The sequence below is a fragment of the Macadamia integrifolia genome, chromosome 7, assembly GCF_013358625.1.
Source record: "Macadamia integrifolia cultivar HAES 741 chromosome 7, SCU_Mint_v3, whole genome shotgun sequence".
NCBI classification, from domain to species: domain Eukaryota; kingdom Viridiplantae; phylum Streptophyta; class Magnoliopsida; order Proteales; family Proteaceae; genus Macadamia; species Macadamia integrifolia.
The window spans coordinates 31,451,357-31,470,633 of record NC_056563.1 but is presented as its reverse complement, the minus strand read 5'-3'; the positions used below and the strand labels follow the sequence as shown (position 1 = coordinate 31,470,633).

Here is a 19,277-nt window from a genome sequence, read left to right as displayed (position 1 = left end):
GCTACCAATAAAACAAGGGCAAAACATAGATCGGTGAGTAGTGGGCCTCGCCCCTTAGAAAAAAAATGGGTAGTGGGCCTGGGGTGGCAGACAGCGTCCTTCGTCTATAAAGTTTCATTTCATAAAAAAAACCCTTGGACTGGGCCCACAGCAGAAGTTTTAGACCGCCCATAGTGTTTGATTTAAAGAGCAAATTTAAGTTTCGTACCGCCCTTAGCTTTTGATTTAACAACTAACGGCACGTAGTTTGAGGTATCAGTATCGGATCGTTCGAGTTGAATAATGATATATCGATGAAACAGTACAAATCAGGAGTTAAGAAGCTCAGAAAATTCATTTAAAAAAAAATAAAAAATCAAAGGCAAACTTATTCAATCTATATCGATATTATATCGATTTTAAAAATAATCGATACCCGATCCAATGTCTCGCACTAAAGCCCTGATGATAGTGATTGGTGAGTCTAGTGACTGCTATTGACCACTTGCCTTGGAAAGTCAGATTCAGACAGCCACAGACTTGTCAAATTAATCAAAAGAGTTGTTGTAGCACGTCAGCATTGCCCCTTGTGCCGGACGGGGTCGAGTTTGGCCAGTCAAAAAATTTAGTCGGTCCACTGGTTATATTTTTTTCACCAAAAAAAAATACTAGTTGTATTTTAGGCTGAGGCCACCCTTAATTTAATCCGCACGTTATAAAAGGACGATTTTAGGTTTAAGTCGCTTTCTAAAGCAAGGTTATAAAAACATGGAAACGGGTATGGACTATGGAATCGGTACTCAAGACCTCAAGAGCCCCGACAAATATTGGGCCATTATCTTCACTGGGGCCAAAAGCCCATATTCCAACTCACAGCAGATTATATAACAGCATTATGTTGCATTAGTTTTTAGTGGGCTGGGTTATAGCTGGTTATTTTTTTGGAATATTTGATTGTGTTTTTTACGGTGAATTTTGTCCAAGTACCTATTTCGCCCTTGCCTATCATGGGATTCTCTGTTTTCAGATCCTACGCAGCAGTGGATCTGTATCGTCAGCCGCCGACTGTTCGTTAATGCGTATATGGAGAGGAGGCTGATCTTACGATCTTCTCTATCCAATGAATAAAAGTTGGTTTTGAAATCATACATTGCACCCAACCACTGAGTATATGTTTTAATCGGAATTAGACAAAGGTAAATTGATACAATAGAAACCTATGGTAAAATGCCATCCCGTAACCTAGCAGATAAAGCCCATTACATTAGTCCATTTTAGGGATTGGTGACTTATCCCTCTCATCTGTTTTCTCTAAATGATTTGAGATTTTTCTTCTCGTGTTCTTTTTTATCATAGTTAAATGTACATGCGTAGAATAGATTAAATCATAAAAACAAATTCATAAAGCAATAAAGAAACCGAGAAATCCAAACCTAATACAAACGAGTCAAAACCTAATATTAAACCGACTAAGGAACCAAGTAACAATCAAACAATATTAATTTAGTTTTGGCTTAGAGAAGAGGCTTCCATTCGGTTTTGGTTTCCATATGTTGTACCTTGAACTGAATTGATTGACACCCTTAGTTATGAGTGAGTCACATAAATATGAAATCTCTGTCATTTTCGATGTTTGGATATGTGGGGATGTAATGAGGTTTAACCCCAAGAAATAGAATCTTAAATGAGATGGATTAAAACAGATGGTGAATTGTGGTGTGAAAAAAAAAAACCCTCCACTCTCACCAAAAAGTCTTGAGTTCACCTGAATCCTGACTGTTACCTATTTCCGCTCCCTACCTATCAAAAAAAAAAAAAAAAAAAAAGAATTAGGACATGGTCCAATGGTATCAACGCCAGCTTTAATTGGCCGACCACTAAAAACCAGATTTACTACAGTGTTTTCCCCAATCCATTAAAAGTTTGCTTTAGTGTTTCTCCCAAAAAAGACTAATGCCCAAAACATATTGTGTACCTTTCATGGGTGCCACTGCCACCTAAATTAGTATATAACAGGATTTGTATTCATGTGGCCAAGATTGGCTTTTGGTTAATGTTAATTGCTTCCCATTCCATATTTGCGGTGTGACTCAAAGCAACCCCTCTCCATTGACGTGTTTGGTTGGCAAGAAATAGATAAGAAAAGGACATTAGATGATCCCATGGATCACGTTATCAGTCGGTATCGTGAAACAACTCTATTTAAGGAACTTGGCAAAATAGCCACACAATTTTAGGAGAAAGGGTGCGTCATCACAGAGGCGGTTGCAGTGATAAGGTTTGGGTTTAAAGATTGGCCCATCGGTCACAACTCATAAGTGCTTTCATATTCCACTCAGTAGAATTCTATTGTGGAAAGGTATCTGATACTGATTTGATTTGAATCAGGAGTATCAAAATACCTGCTCAATGTATACCTGGGCCTTGGTTTGGTGGTTTCCAATGCTTAATAGAGTACCTATCCAAGGATTGATCATTTTATCAACTCCTCTCAAATACATGTGCATGATTTGCATCAATTTCCTTACGTTCCAAAAAGTATAGCCTTCGGTCTCTGGTGACTCTTTCCTGGATCTGTACTTGACCTACTATGTAATGACTAATGATCAGTAGACCTTTAAATTTGGAAAAAAAAAAAAAGTACCTACCCAACCAATCCAAGCCTTCAAAATGGATCTTTATTAGAAAAAACTTTAACGAATTCGACGACCGAGGTATCATTCCCAGTGATCATAGTAGACAAAACTCTTTTTCTCCGGTGGTCGTCCCCAGCTCTACTGGCTGACCCACAAAGAAGCCTTCGATCCAACCATTTTCAGACACCTGTTTCACGCATGCAGGGGCAACTTATGGTGTTGAAGTGCCAGTGCCCAGACGCAACAAACGCAACAAATGCAACAAATCCTCGTGAATTGATGGGGACGTCTTATCTCTTCCTATCTTTTCTATGTGCGCGTTTGTACCTTGCTGTCCTACGCTCCTATAACTCTCATTTGCTTTGACGCTTTCGAGTGACGCCCAGACTCAGGGGCTTCAGTATTATCCAACAATTACCCATTGAAACATTTCAACAAACACATTATGGACCCATCATATTAGTCTCACGACTCTCATCCGTATCCGATCATAATGCGAGTCATATTTAGATTTGAGACTACTAACCATCTTATCAAAGATTTTCATTTTTGGGACTGTTATATTGCTATCCTATATGGTTCTAAATCTATAGTAATTTCAACTCGGCTGCACATGAGGGGAGTGTTAATCCCACGACTACTATGAATGAAAAAAAATCCCTTTCCTTATATACCAATGAAGCCCTCCTATGGCTTGTAACTATTCTACTAAAAAAAATAAAAGATTATAACATATCATATCACCAAAGGCACCGATGCCATCACATCATATATAAGGCCTATCTCTAACTATGATTATGATGACCACAGTAAAGGGATAGAAGCAGAGTTCCATGCTCAGAAAGTGAAAGGGTTGATATATACCACCTCAAAAGGCCTTCAAATATTTCCTAGCTACTTGGAACCATAATCCTATTGAGTTTCAAAATGAACTAATTTAGATTGGATTGGACTAACAAGTGCCATTCCGAATCTCCTATCCATCTTAAGATTCAAGATTGAAGCACCAACCATTCGTGAATTTGTGGCTAAGACAAGGAGTGCCTGGAGCCCAGAAAGCGCAACAACAACCGCTCCTGCCATCTACGTGCACCATTAGTCGTCACTCGTCACAAAGAGTACTAGGACAACCAATATGATATGGACATCATCATATATCATTGAGAGGGTGTGCTTACTGTCAGATAATACGCCATTATATCCAAAATTTAATTTTCTTATTGTCTACAGTCAAGGAGGAATTCTTTTACGGATGGCCATCATTGTGTTTGGATGCATGTCAAGGGCAGTGAAAAAAGGCTTATTACCTTCAGCATGTAGGAAGAAGTAGTGATGAACTTCGTTAAGTGGGTCAACCCTTCACCATGGGTGAAATTGATGGAACTTTAATTCGCCTATTCTTATATGATAATGTCAATGCTATATCGTTAAACTGACTTGGAGTCTATCTCTCTCTCTCTCTCTCTTCTTCCTACCATCTATTTTATAGGATTAAGTTCCTTCACCACGCGTGATGTGACTCAGTAATTGGATCCATATTAAATATTAACTCCTCATCTATTGTGAAAGGTCAAAAATGTGTTTTCCCATATAATGAAAGGGTGAAATCTCAATGGTGAGGAGATTCTTTTTTCATCATGGGTGAAGAGAAACAAAATCTAATTAAATATGTCGAGATGCTAAGCTATTGGGCTCTACAAAAAAAAAAACATGTATTATCTTTCCTAATACCCTATTTTCTTTCAAATTTCAACTATGCAAGGTCCTAAGTCAAGAGGTAGAAAAAAAGTTACCCTTGTGATTTGGACCCCAAAAAAGCAAAAAAAAAGAAAAAAAAGTTAAAAAAAGGTCGCATAAGAGAAGAATGTGAAGTTAGATAGGATAAAGGCCAATGACTCATCCAACCCAAAAGCAAGATATCCTTGGCTTTTCTTTTGTAAAGATCTTGTTACCAAGTTTGAACCACCCCCCCCCCTCTCTCTCTCTCTCTCTCTCTCTCTCTCTCTCTCTCTCTCTCTCTTATTGTTTCAGGATTCACAATATATGCTAGTGTTGAGTGGGGCCTTAGAATTCATGAATCTATCTGCAATCTCCTACGGCCTCACAAGCTCTTATCATGTCGACATTATAGAAACCCCTCCAAGACTGGCTGTGGAAATTGTCTTGCATGTGCTCTTATTTTGTTTGTCACCGGTCCCTGTCTCAACTTGTTATTTGAGTAGCTATAATTGGCTTCCAAAAACATATAAATGCCATAGAAAAGGCACAAAGGGGAAGAGGAAAGTAAAATTTTTCACTCTTGGAATATATAGCTGTTCTCCATTGTTTTGGTTATGAGATCTTCCTCCCAAGTTCTTTTTGAAACTTGAAAGAGATGTTGCTAATAACAGCATAGCCCATCTTGCATCGACTTTGACTACTCCAATTGAACAAATCCTTCATAATATTTTAATAAAACCCAATTCCTCAAAAAGAATAAGCCCAAATCAGGCAGTTTTCATGTTAGTATCTAATCATCATCTTCATAAACATAAACAAATTTTGTTGTATTTATTATATAAATATTTAATATATTAAGTGAGTTTCAAAATAACATATCCCTTAATAATTAGTAGTTGTTTTATTATTACCCTTTATATTTTATTTTGAAGTTCAAGTTTAAAATGTGTTGAAAGGAAACTTTTGAATGAAAATTCAAAGGGCTTCAGCAAATAAGGTTTAGTCACACATTGATTTGAGAGAAGAATATATACATACACATATATGGATGTATATATAAATATATAGGATTGTTTCTCTCAAGGATTAAAGTATCGGTATCGGTCGCCGTATCGGTCTACCAAAATTAAGATACGTATCGGAAGGTATTGTATCGTATCGGAGATACGCTAAGATACGCACATAAATGGATATGAAACACCTTTTTAAATACTTATGCATAAAAAATTTGTTAAAAAAAACTATTAATAACATGTATTATGCATAAACACTAAATTGAGAGTATTGCACTAAGAATTCAAGGTTTGTAGTTGTCCCATAAATGTAAAATCCTTGTTTCTAACCTTGATTTCCACTTTAGTTAGAGAGAAATATGGTTGGCAACAACTTTGGAACAAAAACCCCTCAAAAAATCATGTTTTCTTAAAAAATACCCATCTTGGCCATTATATGACCGTAGCGCATTGTATCAGTACATACCGATACTCACCGATACGTATCGATACTCACTGATACGTACTGATATTCATCGATACGTACCGATCAATACATACAAATACTCACCAATACATACCGATACATACTGAAACGTATATTTCACATCAATTTTATATTTTTCATAGAGTATCAGTACGTATCGATAGTGTATTGGTGCATATCAGTATTTATCGTAGGATATATATCGATTCGAAAGGATTTTAAAAATTTCATGTATCGTATAGTTGTGTATCGTATCGGTTGACTAAATTTAAGATACGTATCGGAAGGTATCGTATCGGTATTGGAGATACTTTCCCTCTTCTCATATGTGTGGGATCCTTGAGATGCTTTTGAATCATGAGGCGACCTGAGCCGAGCCACCAAGTGATGAACACCAAAGAAAAGAGAAATCCACATAGAACTTCTTTTACTTGAAACCATTTTTTTTTTGGGTAAATTTTTCCTAGCACTTCATGAGTGACATTAGAGACTAAGTGGGATAGCACGGTCAGTCCCATCAATATGGATTGAAGGAGAGGTACCGGAGCAAAAATGGCTGTTTTACTTTTCATTTCTTTTTTCCTTTTTTTAAGTATTATCTCATTGGATGATTGTCAATTCAACAATTTTATGCACAATTACTTGGATGCGGCAATAAGAAAGGGAGGGACCATTTCTTCTTTAATCTTTGTTTCGTTTCGTTTTATCTTTTTTGTTTTGTTTTGTTTTATTTTGTTTTAATTTTGTTTTGTTTTATTTTTTTTTTGTTTTTGTTTTTGTTTTTTATTTTTATTTTTATTTTTTTTTGAAAGGAAGAGCTAACTTAGAGATGGAAATATCTTGGAGTTATGTCTCAGTTTTTATACAATTTATTGGAACTGAATAGAACTAACTCTTAAACAAGGTGCTCAATCCCTCATTCCCTTATAAGGTTTCACATTGAACTACTTACATCTAATATGGGATAATTATTTTAGTTCTCATGCATAGAACCCCAACACGAGTTTAATGATTAGCGATTGAATCAAAAGGTCAGATCCCATGGCTTGAGATGTTGGTGAAGGACAACAATAAGTGAAAGTATGTGTTAACATTTTGTCTATTTAGTCAACTTTTGGCCTTTTGTTCATCATGTTATGAGTACAATCAACAAGTGCCATCACTTTATTCGTTTATGGTTAGTACATTTGCCACCTTCACTGTGTAAATGGGGTATTTAATGATTTTATCACAGTAACTAGAGATAAGAAGGAGAAGAACGAAGTTGAGAGGTGGGCAAAGAGTTTTTACAGTTTTTAATTTGTTCATTTATGCGACCCCAACAATGGAAGGATTCCGGACGTACGGTATACCCTTCAATGGGACTGATGCCCCCAGCAGGCCAGCACCGATACCCTATAAACCAGCAAGGAAAGATGTATCAAAGTTTCATACATATTACTTATTAAAAAGAAAAATAAATTGAGTTTTCTTTCAAGACTTAGAACCATGTGTGGGACTACTGTCCCAAGACAATCCCCTTATCACCATCCAATGTGACAGATATAGGTTCTTTGTGGAGAGGTACTTTACCATGCCAATTTAATACCCACCTCCCTCACCTTCTCCCTCTCATTCCCATCGCTTGGAAGTTGGAATATTGAACTGAAATTCAGGTTAGAAAATAACCTAACCAACCTTTCTTTCTCTCTCTCTCTCTTGAAAGAAGAGGGAGAGGAGAAAAAGAAAGAGAAAAGAGAGGGTGTTTCACTTTAACTTGCTTACTCTGGTTGCAAGCCAAAACATAAAAAATGGCGAACAATCTGTTGGAGGTTCTGAACGTGAGAACGATCGGCATCGGCGACAAGATACTGGTTCTCGCCCACGGCTTCGGCACAGACCAGTCTGTATGGAGGAGCATCGTTCCTTACTTCACCCCTCACTACCGTATCGTACTCTACGACCTCGTCTGCGCAGGAAGCGTCAACCCTGATTACTTTGATTTCCGACGATACACCTCTCTAGAGCCTTACGTTGATGATTTACTCAACATACTCGATGCCCTCCACATTGAAAGTTGCGCCTACGTCGGCCATTCCATCTCTGCTATGATCGGCATCCTCGCCTCCATCCGCCGCCCTCAACTCTTCACCAAACTCATCCTCATCGGCGCCTCCCCAAGGTGAGCACATTAGATAACAGTATTAATTATTTCTATTTTTGTCTAATTAAGTACAAATCGAGAAAATGTTTCAGGTTCTTGAACGACACAGATTATCACGGGGGATTCGATAGGGGAGAGATCGAGAGGGTTTTCACGGCGATGGAAGCTAATTACGAGGCTTGGGCTAGTGGATTCGCACCTTTAGCGGTGGGGGCCGATGTGCCGGCGGCAGTAAGAGAATTCACGAGGACATTGTTCAATATGAGGCCGGACATATCGTTGTTCGTGTCGAGGACGGTGTTTGATAGCGATCTGAGAGATGTTTTAGGGCAAGTCAGTGTGCCTTGCTGCATCATCCAGAGCGCCAAAGACGTGTCGGTGCCGGTATCGGTGGCCATCTACTTGAAGAACCACCTAGGAGGGCGGAACACGGTGAAGATATTGCAGACTGAGGGACATTTGCCGCACTTGAGTGCGCCTAACTTGCTGGTTCAGTATCTCCGGCGAGCTCTCTCCCGGTGCTGACAGTGACAGTCAATGGTAGTAAAAAGGTCGCTCGCATTTTCTGCTTCTGGATTAATCATTATTTGTAACCACATCGTACTTCACAGTTCACACGCAGCAATTAAGAAAAATGTCCAGATTCTCTCTATCCACGTGGGTGCTCCCCATACCCCACACGGTGAGGGCCAATGAGATGAAATCTCCACTAGAGGTTGGATGGGTGGAGATTCTAATTCATTGGTGCTCCCCCTGTGGGGAGCAACCACGCGGGTAAAGGATCAACTGCACTTAAGAATCATGTGCAGGTTTGAATTAGGGGTGTTAATCGATCGGTTAAGTTTTGATAGAATTTGGTTTGGTTTGATCTGTTATTTTATCGGTTTTTCGTTTTTTTTGGAGTTTGATTTTATTTCGGTTACATGTATGCATAAGGAAATTAATGAAAAAAATATTCTACCTTTTTTGGGTTTTCGGTTTTTATCACGTTACTATTGGTTTGGTCTTTTTTTTTTTTTCTTCACTTACAGTGCATTTCTAGGCCTTTGGCTTAAATTGTCCCACGAGCCTATATTAACCCTATAATCAAATGGATTGGGATTGAATGAGAATTATTTAACTTTCACCGAAACAATAAAGAACAATAAACACCCATGTGACTAACTCCAAGGAGGTAAGAAAAGTATTAACTTAGGTCAAATCCCGATTTGTTCTTATTTTAGGAACTGGTATCAGACTGCCAATTTCAATCGAATCTAATTGAAATCAGCTGTATCTGATTACCGATCTTAATTTGAAAAATCAGTCCAATTCAAGGATTTAGGTCAATTCCGGCTGAATCAGAATCCATAGAGACCGATTCCACTTATTTGAACCTTGCCTTCACATAACAATAAATAATACTTGATAGTGTTTGTGCTAAAATGGCCACCATTTGCGGCTTTCACTACCCCTCTTAAAATTTGGCCGCCCACCAGCTGAAGTTGTCTTTGAAGCATGAAATTGCTGTAGTGAATGAAAAGGTGAATGATTGAAACAACATACAGGTAAAAAAGAGCACTGTACACCCAGACGAACGGAGAATTGAAACTAAAGGCCCGTTTGATTTTGTTTTCATAAACATGTTTTTCTATTTTTCTATATTCAAAAAGGGAAAAACACCTTAAAAACCGTTTGATTTTTCTTTTTCATTTTACTTGTTTTTTGAAATAGAAATAAAAATTTATACCTATTTCTATGTATAAAAACAGGAATAGAGAAATAAATCAAACTTATATTTATATTTTTAGAATTAAGTGAGAGGGACAAAAATTGTAAAAAATTCGATACTTCACTCAACCTACCCCAATCCTAACCATTGTTGAAATTAGCAACTCCAATCTGGTTGTGCAAAACTCACAGTTCTAAACTACCATCATCCTTCTGAAACTCATCTCCACAAAGCAAACCTGCAACTCTAACGTTGTGCCTTCACTCGTGAGTTGCATAACTACAACGTCATGCCTTCACTTAAATCTCAAACCCAACTACATTATTGAAAACATTTAGAAAACAGAAAAATCAAATACTTTTTTTCAATTCTAAAAAATGTTTCTTAGCACATAAATGAAAAAAAAAAACCGGTTTTGTTATTTCTAAACACAGAAGTAGCAGAAGCAAAATTAAACTGGCCTTTAGTTATGAAAAGACATCCATGCCTTGACTTCACTCTAGGTGAACTTTATTGTGTTTATGTGTATTCATATATCATGACTATAACTTCTCTGGAGATGTAACATATATGTGATAACATATTTTTCCTATGCGTCTTGGGTTTAATGTAACATACTGAAAACACTTCCCAAAATTTTGACAAGTAATAAGATTTATCTTTGCTGTAACAAACTAACTGATTCCCATAACATATAATTGAATCTTACAGTAAAATGAAATCCCTTGTACAAGTTTAGTGTCTAATCCATTTGAGCCTTAATATTACAACCCTTTAGTTTTGGTGTAGGCACGCTAAATTACAACTTACAGAAAAGCATCAACGTCCCACTTTAGCCCACAATTTGAAATGCTTGATTTGAAGACCCAGACAAATCTCAATCTTCTTCTCTTTCAGGGGGCAGACCGCACGGCAATAGCATTTTCTGCACAAAAGATAAATAAACCAAAAGAGTTTATCAATAAGAACTCCTGTATCAGCAAACAAAGTATGTCACAAAGCATGCCTTTTTAACATACTTTTTCATTTGTATACTTTTGAACATGTGGCAGTTGAATCTACGATTCTCAACAGACGAGAATTGTATAAAGTTCCAAAATATCACAGCCAATTGAGTGCTCCATCACTCACGGAATGACAATGAAGGAACTAGAAAGAGATCAGGCAAAAAACTTAGATAGTCGGAAATTATAGACAACATAATGGAGAAAACAAAGATTAAGCAATTTGAGCAAGGTCACAGAATTGTCGGTAAAGTGAACAAACCTAAAACTTGGGAAGAAACTGAAATTTACAAGTGATTCTGAAAGCAGTTATTGTGTATATCTAGTTTATCAAATAAGTCATCTCCCGTGTGAACAATGGAATAAAAACTCTCCAGTAAACTGAGTACAAGATTATGTTTGGATAACTTCCTAGCCAATCTTACAATGCTAGAGTCAGAACTGAACTCTTGCCTTCGGAACTGGCTTTATTCATGGTGATATTTCATATCTTATGGCTGCTTCACTTTTTGCAATTTTTTCCTTGTATCAATCAAAAAGCCAATGAACATGGCATCTCCCTGGCCAAAATTGGAGTAAATAGACCAGAACTTACTAGGAAAATCTTCCAAAATTCTCTTCCCTATCCTTTTATTGTAAATGAAATCAGAACCAACCAAAATGAAAAACCATTTAAATCTTGACCAACATTATAGGGAAAAGACACAACAACAGCACCAAATTCACAATAGAACAATTGTAACCCTACACATTAAGAAGAAGAAGACCAGTTAAAAATCACATCAAACAAAAAAAATCCTTCAAGATTTAGCAACAGTAATGTCTTAGTTCAATTTCCCATTAAAAAACAATCAGTAATCACCTATCATTGAGGTATATTCACAACCTTTTGAGACCCAAAAAAAAAAAATCCCGAAACTGTGAACACCCACTAATCTACTCATTTGCACTCACACAAGACCTAAAATAAATAAAAAATAAAAGAGGATAAAAGGGCACAAAAACTCTTAACTATGCAAAGCAGAGTCAGACCAGTGAATTATTTAAGCATCATGCATGTGCAGTATTAATGACACTATGGAAACACGATGATGTAATCTCAACAAAATTGAGGTATTTCAAGCAAGGAATAAAAATAAAATAAGACAATGCAGAGTGGATGACAAAAAAATGTTAATTTACCTGCATAAAATTGTAACGTTCTCTTCCTATTGATTCATTTTCTGCAATGGCAAAATAAGCAAGTATTGGATAATGGCCAACGTATGATGCGTAGCTGTCACGTTGGATGTTCACTGCTCACTCACTGCAAACACATAAATAACAAAAGAATACACTTCTATCAAAATTAAGAGGAGGGGGGGGGGGGGGTTGAGGAAAAACAGAGAAGGAAAATTCAAGACGCCTAAGGAATCAAGGACTCACAATCTATTCAAGTCAGCATGCCCAGTTCCAACATATTTGGCTTGGAAATGTTCAAGCTGTGAATTGATGTTGAACCTGTCACTAGCCTGCATTATGTGGAAAACAATAAGTACTAAGTAATAAGAGGAAAAACAAAGAGAAGTGGGACTATGGGAAGAGGAAGGACATAAATAACTAAACCTGTAATACTAAAAGCAAACTAGGTAGGAAAGAACTTCTTTGGTGGAAAAGCCAAGTATTCTAGTACCAAAGATAAGCCTAGATCTTAAGTTACGATAATAAAAGAAAAAAGATGAAGAATAATCCTTAAGAAATGTAGAAAAGAAGCAAATCCATTTTCAAATTCAAATGAGTTATTTTAACTAAGGGGAAGGAAAGTCTATTCACAAAATTGCAATTTTACAACACCACCCCCCCCCCCCCCTCCCACCTCAGAAACAGAAGTATAAAATTGCACAAACCAAAATTATGATCCTCAATCTCCCAAGACAAATCCAACTGGTAACAAAGGATACTCTATTATCACCATCAAAACCCTAGGTTACAAAAATCTAAATTAAGAATGTCTTGATATTTTCCTTCTAAAGCACACCTACCAATCATCATCCATGTCAATTCAATCCTGTAAGCTTTAACCTATCATTACTAGCTCCACCTCGTGTGAATTTATTAGTCATGATAATCCACCTGATAGAATGAGCTCGTAGCATATGAGCAAAGGGGCAATGGATGAGTATGTGTGGAAAGAATCACTTATTCTTCTTAAATACTCTATTAAGTATCCCAGCAAGTTCAGTCCAGGACTAAAATGAAGACAATGAGGATGGGAGCGGTAAAGAACCCTGGCTGTTGATTGCCATCATAACAGCTATATAGCAAAAAGAAAGATTACTTTTCTAAATCCCTGCTTCTCATTCATTGTTAAGAGGTGCAGAAATTGGAAAAAAAGAAAATAAATAAATTAAATACCACCCCAATTAATATAAAAATTAAAATTTAACGATGGATAATGATCTCTGCAACAGATGAAAGAGTTAAAGATGAAAGATTAGATCACAACCCTAAACCCTAACAGTGCCTGAAATCTATTGCAACAGATGAAACAGTTAAAGAGGAAAGATTAGATCACTATGAGTGTGTGAAATCTATCATTTTATCTCCACTATGAATGTTAATTTGTTAGGAGAAGGAAAACTCAAACTCACCTGCATAATTGCCTACGACTCAAAAAATGCCTCCAAAATCTGCTTTAACCTGTCAAATAATTAGTAATTAGTTTAAGAACAAAATGAAAAGAGAGAGCGGTAACGAAAGCCCTTAGGGCACCGGGGCAATTGGATACCTAGTGTGAAGAATGGAAGGCGAATAGAGAGAGAGAGAGAGAGATCTTACCCTTTATTCCTTTAACCTTGCCGGGCCGATGCATAAGTTAATCTAAAGCTGGAAACCAAAATGGCTGATTGATGGCCAATGTGTCGTGTTTGTCGACTGTCAACGATTTTAAACTTGGAATCGGGATCGGATTGAAATTTACGACGTCGGTCCCAAAACGCTAGAATCAACCCGTCTGATCTATATTTTGCTAACTCGGCTCGTCTTTAAGGCTATGTTTGGGAGCCAAGAGAAGAAAATAAAGAAAAAAAGAATCGGGAAGAAAAGAAATAAAATAATGAGAAAATAAAAAATACATGTATATTTGGTTATCATCAAAAGAGGAGAAAAGAATTTTTTTTTTTTGTATTTTCTCATGTTTATTTTTATGAAATTCAATAAGTGAATCTTCTCTTGATTTAAGACATGCCAAGATAAAAGAGAACTTAAACTAAGAAAAAAAGTACAAATTCTTTTTCTTTTTTTTTTTCGTAGAATTCTTTAGGAAGAAATATTTATGAAACACCATGCCTACAAACTCAATAAGTTTTTGTATGAACTCAACGGGCTTGGTTTGATCGACTAAGCTCATTCCTCATTGAAAATGATTTCATGGGATAAAAAACTGATATTTCACTATTTATATATCACAAAGAGGCAAGAACTTTATACATTCTAATTTATGTGGATGACATCATCCTCATTGACAGCAGTGATGCTCTTCTAAATAGCTTTCTTAAGAAGATTGGGCAGCATTCGCCATAAAAGACTTGATTCTATTACACTATTTTCTTGGAATCAGTATTACTCGATTATCACAAGGGCTACAACTCTCTCAACAACAATATATGCTAGATGTACTAGCATGAGCTAACATAACTGATTGCAAAACCATCTGTGCATCTATGTCCGCAGCTACACACCTTACCAATTTTGAACGTACCCCTATGGATGATCCAACACTATACTGAAGCAGTGTTGGTGCTCTCCAATATTTAACTCTTGACTAGGTTTTTCAAAATTTAACTCAACTCAAGTGACTCATCCTATCAAAACCTGATTGCCAGCTATGATATGAAAACCATATAATCGAGATCATGCCAATTTAGATCACAAGATGTTGATTCGACCAATCCAATTCCAATGAGAGAGAGAGAGAGAGAGAGAGAGAGAGGGCACATCCTGTTGTTTTTCTTTAGAGAAAATTGCATTGCCACCCCTGAAATTTGGTCATTATTCAACGTCACCCTTTGGACTTTTTGAAACGTTAAAGCCATCCATTAAAAATTCCAACAATTTCAAATCGGTCTCTGCCGTTAACCGACCGTGTTAAGTGAATGAAAATCTGTTAGCTTTTTTACAATATATCCAAAACACTCCCATCTATTGTGAGAGGATAATATTGCCCTCATTGCGCTTTCGCTTACTCAGAGGAGCAGCAGCCTATGCCCACCGATGCCGATACCGACGCTGCCTATCAACTTATGATGCTTTCTCACGGCAATCCTCTGTCTCCGGCTTTCCCATCACATTCATATATATACTCAAGCTCAGATAGAATTGAGGTCCCTCTTCAAACCACGGGGGACTTGTCAAAGAGGTGAATAAGGGATGACGACAATGACGACGGCGACGAGTCACAATCAGCTGGCGCACGAAACTCAGAATACCTACCTCAAACCATCATCAAGAAAATCGAGGAGGAGGAGGACGACAAGGAAGATGAGGGAGAGTCGGGCAGCAAGACCTCCACTGATGATGATTACAGCTCACTCATCCGAGGCCATCGACCAATTGAGTCCGATCAGCTGTCTTGCATGTTTGAGATGGCTTTGGGTCAGAAGGAGAAGAAACAGATGAGAAGGAGGAAGAAGAAAAAGATGAAGTTGAGAGATCTGGAAAGGGTCGTCGTGGTGGAGGTGGGTCCGATTGATTACAAGAAGCAGCGGCATGACCCAACGACACTGTCATTGTCTGACAGATTCAAGTGCAGGACTTGCGATAAAACCTTCCCTTCGCACCAAGCCCTAGGTGGACACAGGTCAAGCCATTAGATGGGCAAGAGCGTCCCAATCATAACCACCACAGATGTGGACGACGATTTGACGATTGACCCAAGTTCAACAAGAGAAGGAGGAGCAGAAGAAGGAGAAGAATCGAAGACACAGGCACGGTCGCCCTATCGCTGCAAAATTTGCAGTAAGACGTTCCCGACGGGTCAGGCACTTGGAGGGCACCAGAGGTGTCATTGGACGGGCCCAACCGAAGCAGTTCATCCCTCCAGCTCCGTGGTATCATCGGTGGGGGTGTTTTGGATATATTATAAAAAAATTAATAAATTTTCATTAACTTAACATGATCAACTAACGGCAGGGATCAATTTAAAAATATTTGAATTTTTAAGAGGTGGCTTTGACGCTACGAAAAGTCCAAATGATGACATTAAATAAGGATCAAAGTTCAGAGAGTAGTAATGCAATTTTCTCCTATCTTTGTCTCGCGAAATTTAACTTTAATAATCCAATCATTTAAGAAACAATCAATTCTGAGGTGTTTGAGACCCATCGAATCATAATCAGAATCAGAAGGGATCAATTTGATCCCCAGTTACAGATAGAGCTTTCCACATCGCCATAGTGGGATATCGCACTAATTATAGGACAAGAGGTGAATTCCTTATAAGTGATGATCCCCATTTTATCCACCAAGAAAAGAAAGAGAGTATCGATTTTCCATTACTTTTCTTCAATATTTCTCGCGTCCAACTCACTAACACGTGGTCCGTTCACCATAACAATCTTTTTTTTTTGGTGGAAGTTCACCATAATGACCCCATGGTGTCCATTTAACAAACGAGGCTTTAGAAAAAATTAAAAAAAATATCATGCTGCGAGTGTGTACTTTCTCCCTCACGAGATTTTTTCGCTCATTTATTTTGAAAATTTTGAATTTTATAAAGATAAGAAGAAAGAATCTTAATTGAAAGTGTGTAAGTGTGAAAGACAACGTTGTCTTGTACTGAAGATGCTTGTATATATTGTTCCATTGGTTGTGGATATTGATGTATATGTCTTATCAAGTAGTTCTTGCCCAAATTCAAGGGGGTTTAGTGTAGTTGGTAAGCAACGAACTTAGTATGAGCCGTAAACTTGAATGTCCTAAGTTTGACTCCCACTACCCAAATAGGAAAAAGGAACATTATATTTTTAGGACACCTTGATATCATGGTTTGAGAAAATAGATATGATCTATAAAGACCAGTCGGATTGCAATCAATCAAACTATAGATCAGATCTATAGTTTGATTGATGCTGATTCTTAACCAGTACGATACCGATGTATCCATAAAAACAAAGGATAAAATAATTTAAAAAATAAATTTTCAATTGAAAGCATAGGTTTTTTCTATCCGATCCTTGTCGACTCAAACCATGATTGGCATGGTGTGTAGATTCTTCTCCACAGCCAGTGTGTAAAGTAATACCACTTCAGCAAATCTTACCACTTTAGAGTCCTTGAGTACAATATCCGATAAACTAGAGTTGTCTGGTGCAGTTATAATCGAATGTGGTTCAACTCCCTTTGGTGCCAGTTCTTGTCGTTTCGTTTTACCTTTTCCTCATTTTTCTCAGAGTGTGGGCGCGGTTGGTTAGGTGGAATTAGTATGTCACAGCTGTCGTTTTCCCCCAATAACTACAGTTATAAAACAAGATATCGTCTTGCGAATGGGAAAGCAAATGAAAGGGTAAAGAAGAATAAGAACAAGCATGGAAGGCTTAATTCCTTACATCGTGAAGGCCCTCAAGAAGCAGAAATCCCAAAGCAGCCATCGCTACCTTTCCTCCGAGATCAGTTCTAGCCGCAATTACTACCAGCCGTTAAACAGTAAAGGATCGTCGGACGGATCTTCTCACCGGCGAACCAGATCCGATTTCCAGCCACCGCCAGTGGCCGATTTTCTTGGACAGCGTTCCAGTGGTGTTCAACTCCAAGTCTTACACTCACGAAGCCTCAACACGGAATCTTCTCTCTATTCATCAGATTCAAAGGAGACTGCTTTTAATTCTCATCTAAGAAGGTAAATATGTAAAATAGATAGGAACAAGAGTTCGTGAAAATCACCTCAACGGAACCGCAAGGATTTTCAACTCTCAAGATCTTCTTGATCTTCTTCTATATTGATTTATTGTTGTTTGTTGTTGATCTTAAAAGTATTGAAACTTTGTCCAATTTTGAAATACCATAGGATTAGCTAAATTTCATGAAATCGGTGAAGAATTTTCGAGGCGTTTGAGTGTTCAAATTTCAAAGTCAGTCAAAGAGGAGGAGGCGATAAAATGTGGCCCACACTTCTTTGAAATCTGTGTCTGCCATTGAAAACTTGGGTGAAGTAGGTATAATCATCACCTAATTGATTTGATTTTTATCCAATCAATTAAGTCGGGGCTAAGAAAAAAGTGTGTCATTGTGACTTGCTGAATTTGCCTATTGGCCCATTTACTATATTCTATATCTTGAGAATGATCCGAATAAGTGACGTGTTAAACTGTTAAGTGCTTCAAGTTCATCACTGTGGATCTTTTTCCATCCCATTATAGTCTTGTTCGACCGTTTAGTGTCCAAGAATTTTCAATTCCTTGCAAGGTTTGAAGAATCTGTTCGGATCGGTTTGAGCTGATGAGAATGGATTGGTAACGGCACCATCCGAATCCAATTCTTGGCCTGTATCGTTGAATTGGTCGTACGGAGTAAGGGTAATAAGGTTAAGAAATTGTTTTATTTTAACAACAATTAAGGATACTTTTGGTCGATCTAGATCTATATTGACCTTAATTTTAATTGATTCCAAGACCGACTATAGTATCTTAAACCATGATTCCTTGATTCTAAGATCGATATTGACCTTGATTGATTTCAAGATCGATTCTGTTAAATTGTAAAATGATTATTTTTTTTTATGTATTTTAAGTTGATTATTGCTTTAATGTATAGGGAAATGAAGGGTTGAAATCGTCTGCAATTCCGATCTCGTACAATTCCGTGCAATACCATCTTCAGGCGATGACACGTGTATTGATACCAATACAATGGTCCAGATCTGGTACAACTAATAAAACATTAAATCAGTGAAGAAGCATTTAAATCAGATATGGACCATTACATTGGTATCAATACACGTGTCACCCCCTGAAGGTGGTATTGCACGGAATTGTACGAGATGAGAATTGCAGACGATTTTTTTCCGGGAAATTAAAGTGCTTGTGAAGGAGATTCTTTCTTTAATGTGTAGAAAATTTTATATGCATATAAAGGAGATTATTTATTATTGAGATTATTTATTATTTCTTTGACGTGTAACGAGAGCTTTCTTAACATTTTTTTAAGATGAATTATTAGTGTCAAAAATATTGGTTATTACTTCAAGCGTCACAAGACATCTTATCTTATTAATGCCGGACAGATAGTCTATTTTGATTAGGGTTGCAACAAGATCGGTTGGGCTAGGCTTTTTAAAACCTCAGCCCAACCTTTAGTCCCCTTAGTTGGGCTCATATCTGGTTTAACCTTAATTCATGATCTGAAAAATCTAACTTTGACCCACCCTTCAAGGTTGGATGGGTTGACCATAAATGGCCCTAACAATGAAAAGGAGGAAGGTGGATGTAGGGGTTGGGTCTGGCTAGGGGGGGAAAAAAAAAATCTTCAAGATTGGATGGGTTGACCATAATTGGCCCTAACAATGAAAAGGAGGAAGGGGGATGTAGGGGTTGGGCCTGGCTAGGGACGAGGAGAAAAAAAAAAAAAAAAAA

General features: G+C 37.4%; 1 protein-coding gene and 1 pseudogene across 1 annotated transcript; one reads left to right on the top strand and one right to left on the bottom strand.

Moving 5' to 3' along the window:
* Positions 1 to 7,348: 7,348 nt before the first annotated feature.
* LOC122083698 (strigolactone esterase D14-like) lies at positions 7,349 to 8,940 on the top strand. The gene is made up of 2 exons (XM_042651576.1): positions 7,349 to 7,974; positions 8,049 to 8,940. Exons 1-2 carry the CDS (start codon positions 7,604 to 7,606, stop codon positions 8,479 to 8,481), a joined length of 804 nt encoding a protein of 267 aa, XP_042507510.1. The 5' UTR covers positions 7,349 to 7,603; the 3' UTR covers positions 8,482 to 8,940.
* A 1,363-nt stretch (positions 8,941 to 10,303) lies between these two features.
* Positions 10,304 to 12,188, bottom strand: LOC122083888 (annotated as a pseudogene).
* Between the last annotated feature and the right edge of the window lie 7,089 nt (positions 12,189 to 19,277).

Excerpts from the sequence above, each read along its gene's own strand:
- LOC122083698 (XM_042651576.1), top strand. The coding sequence starts at position 7,604 with ATGGCGAACAATCTGTTGGAGGTTCTGAACGTGAGAACGATCGGCATC. Across the intron at positions 7,975-8,048 it reads CTCATCGGCGCCTCCCCAAG|GTTCTTGAACGACACAGATT; the intron begins GTGAGCACATTA and ends AAAATGTTTCAG.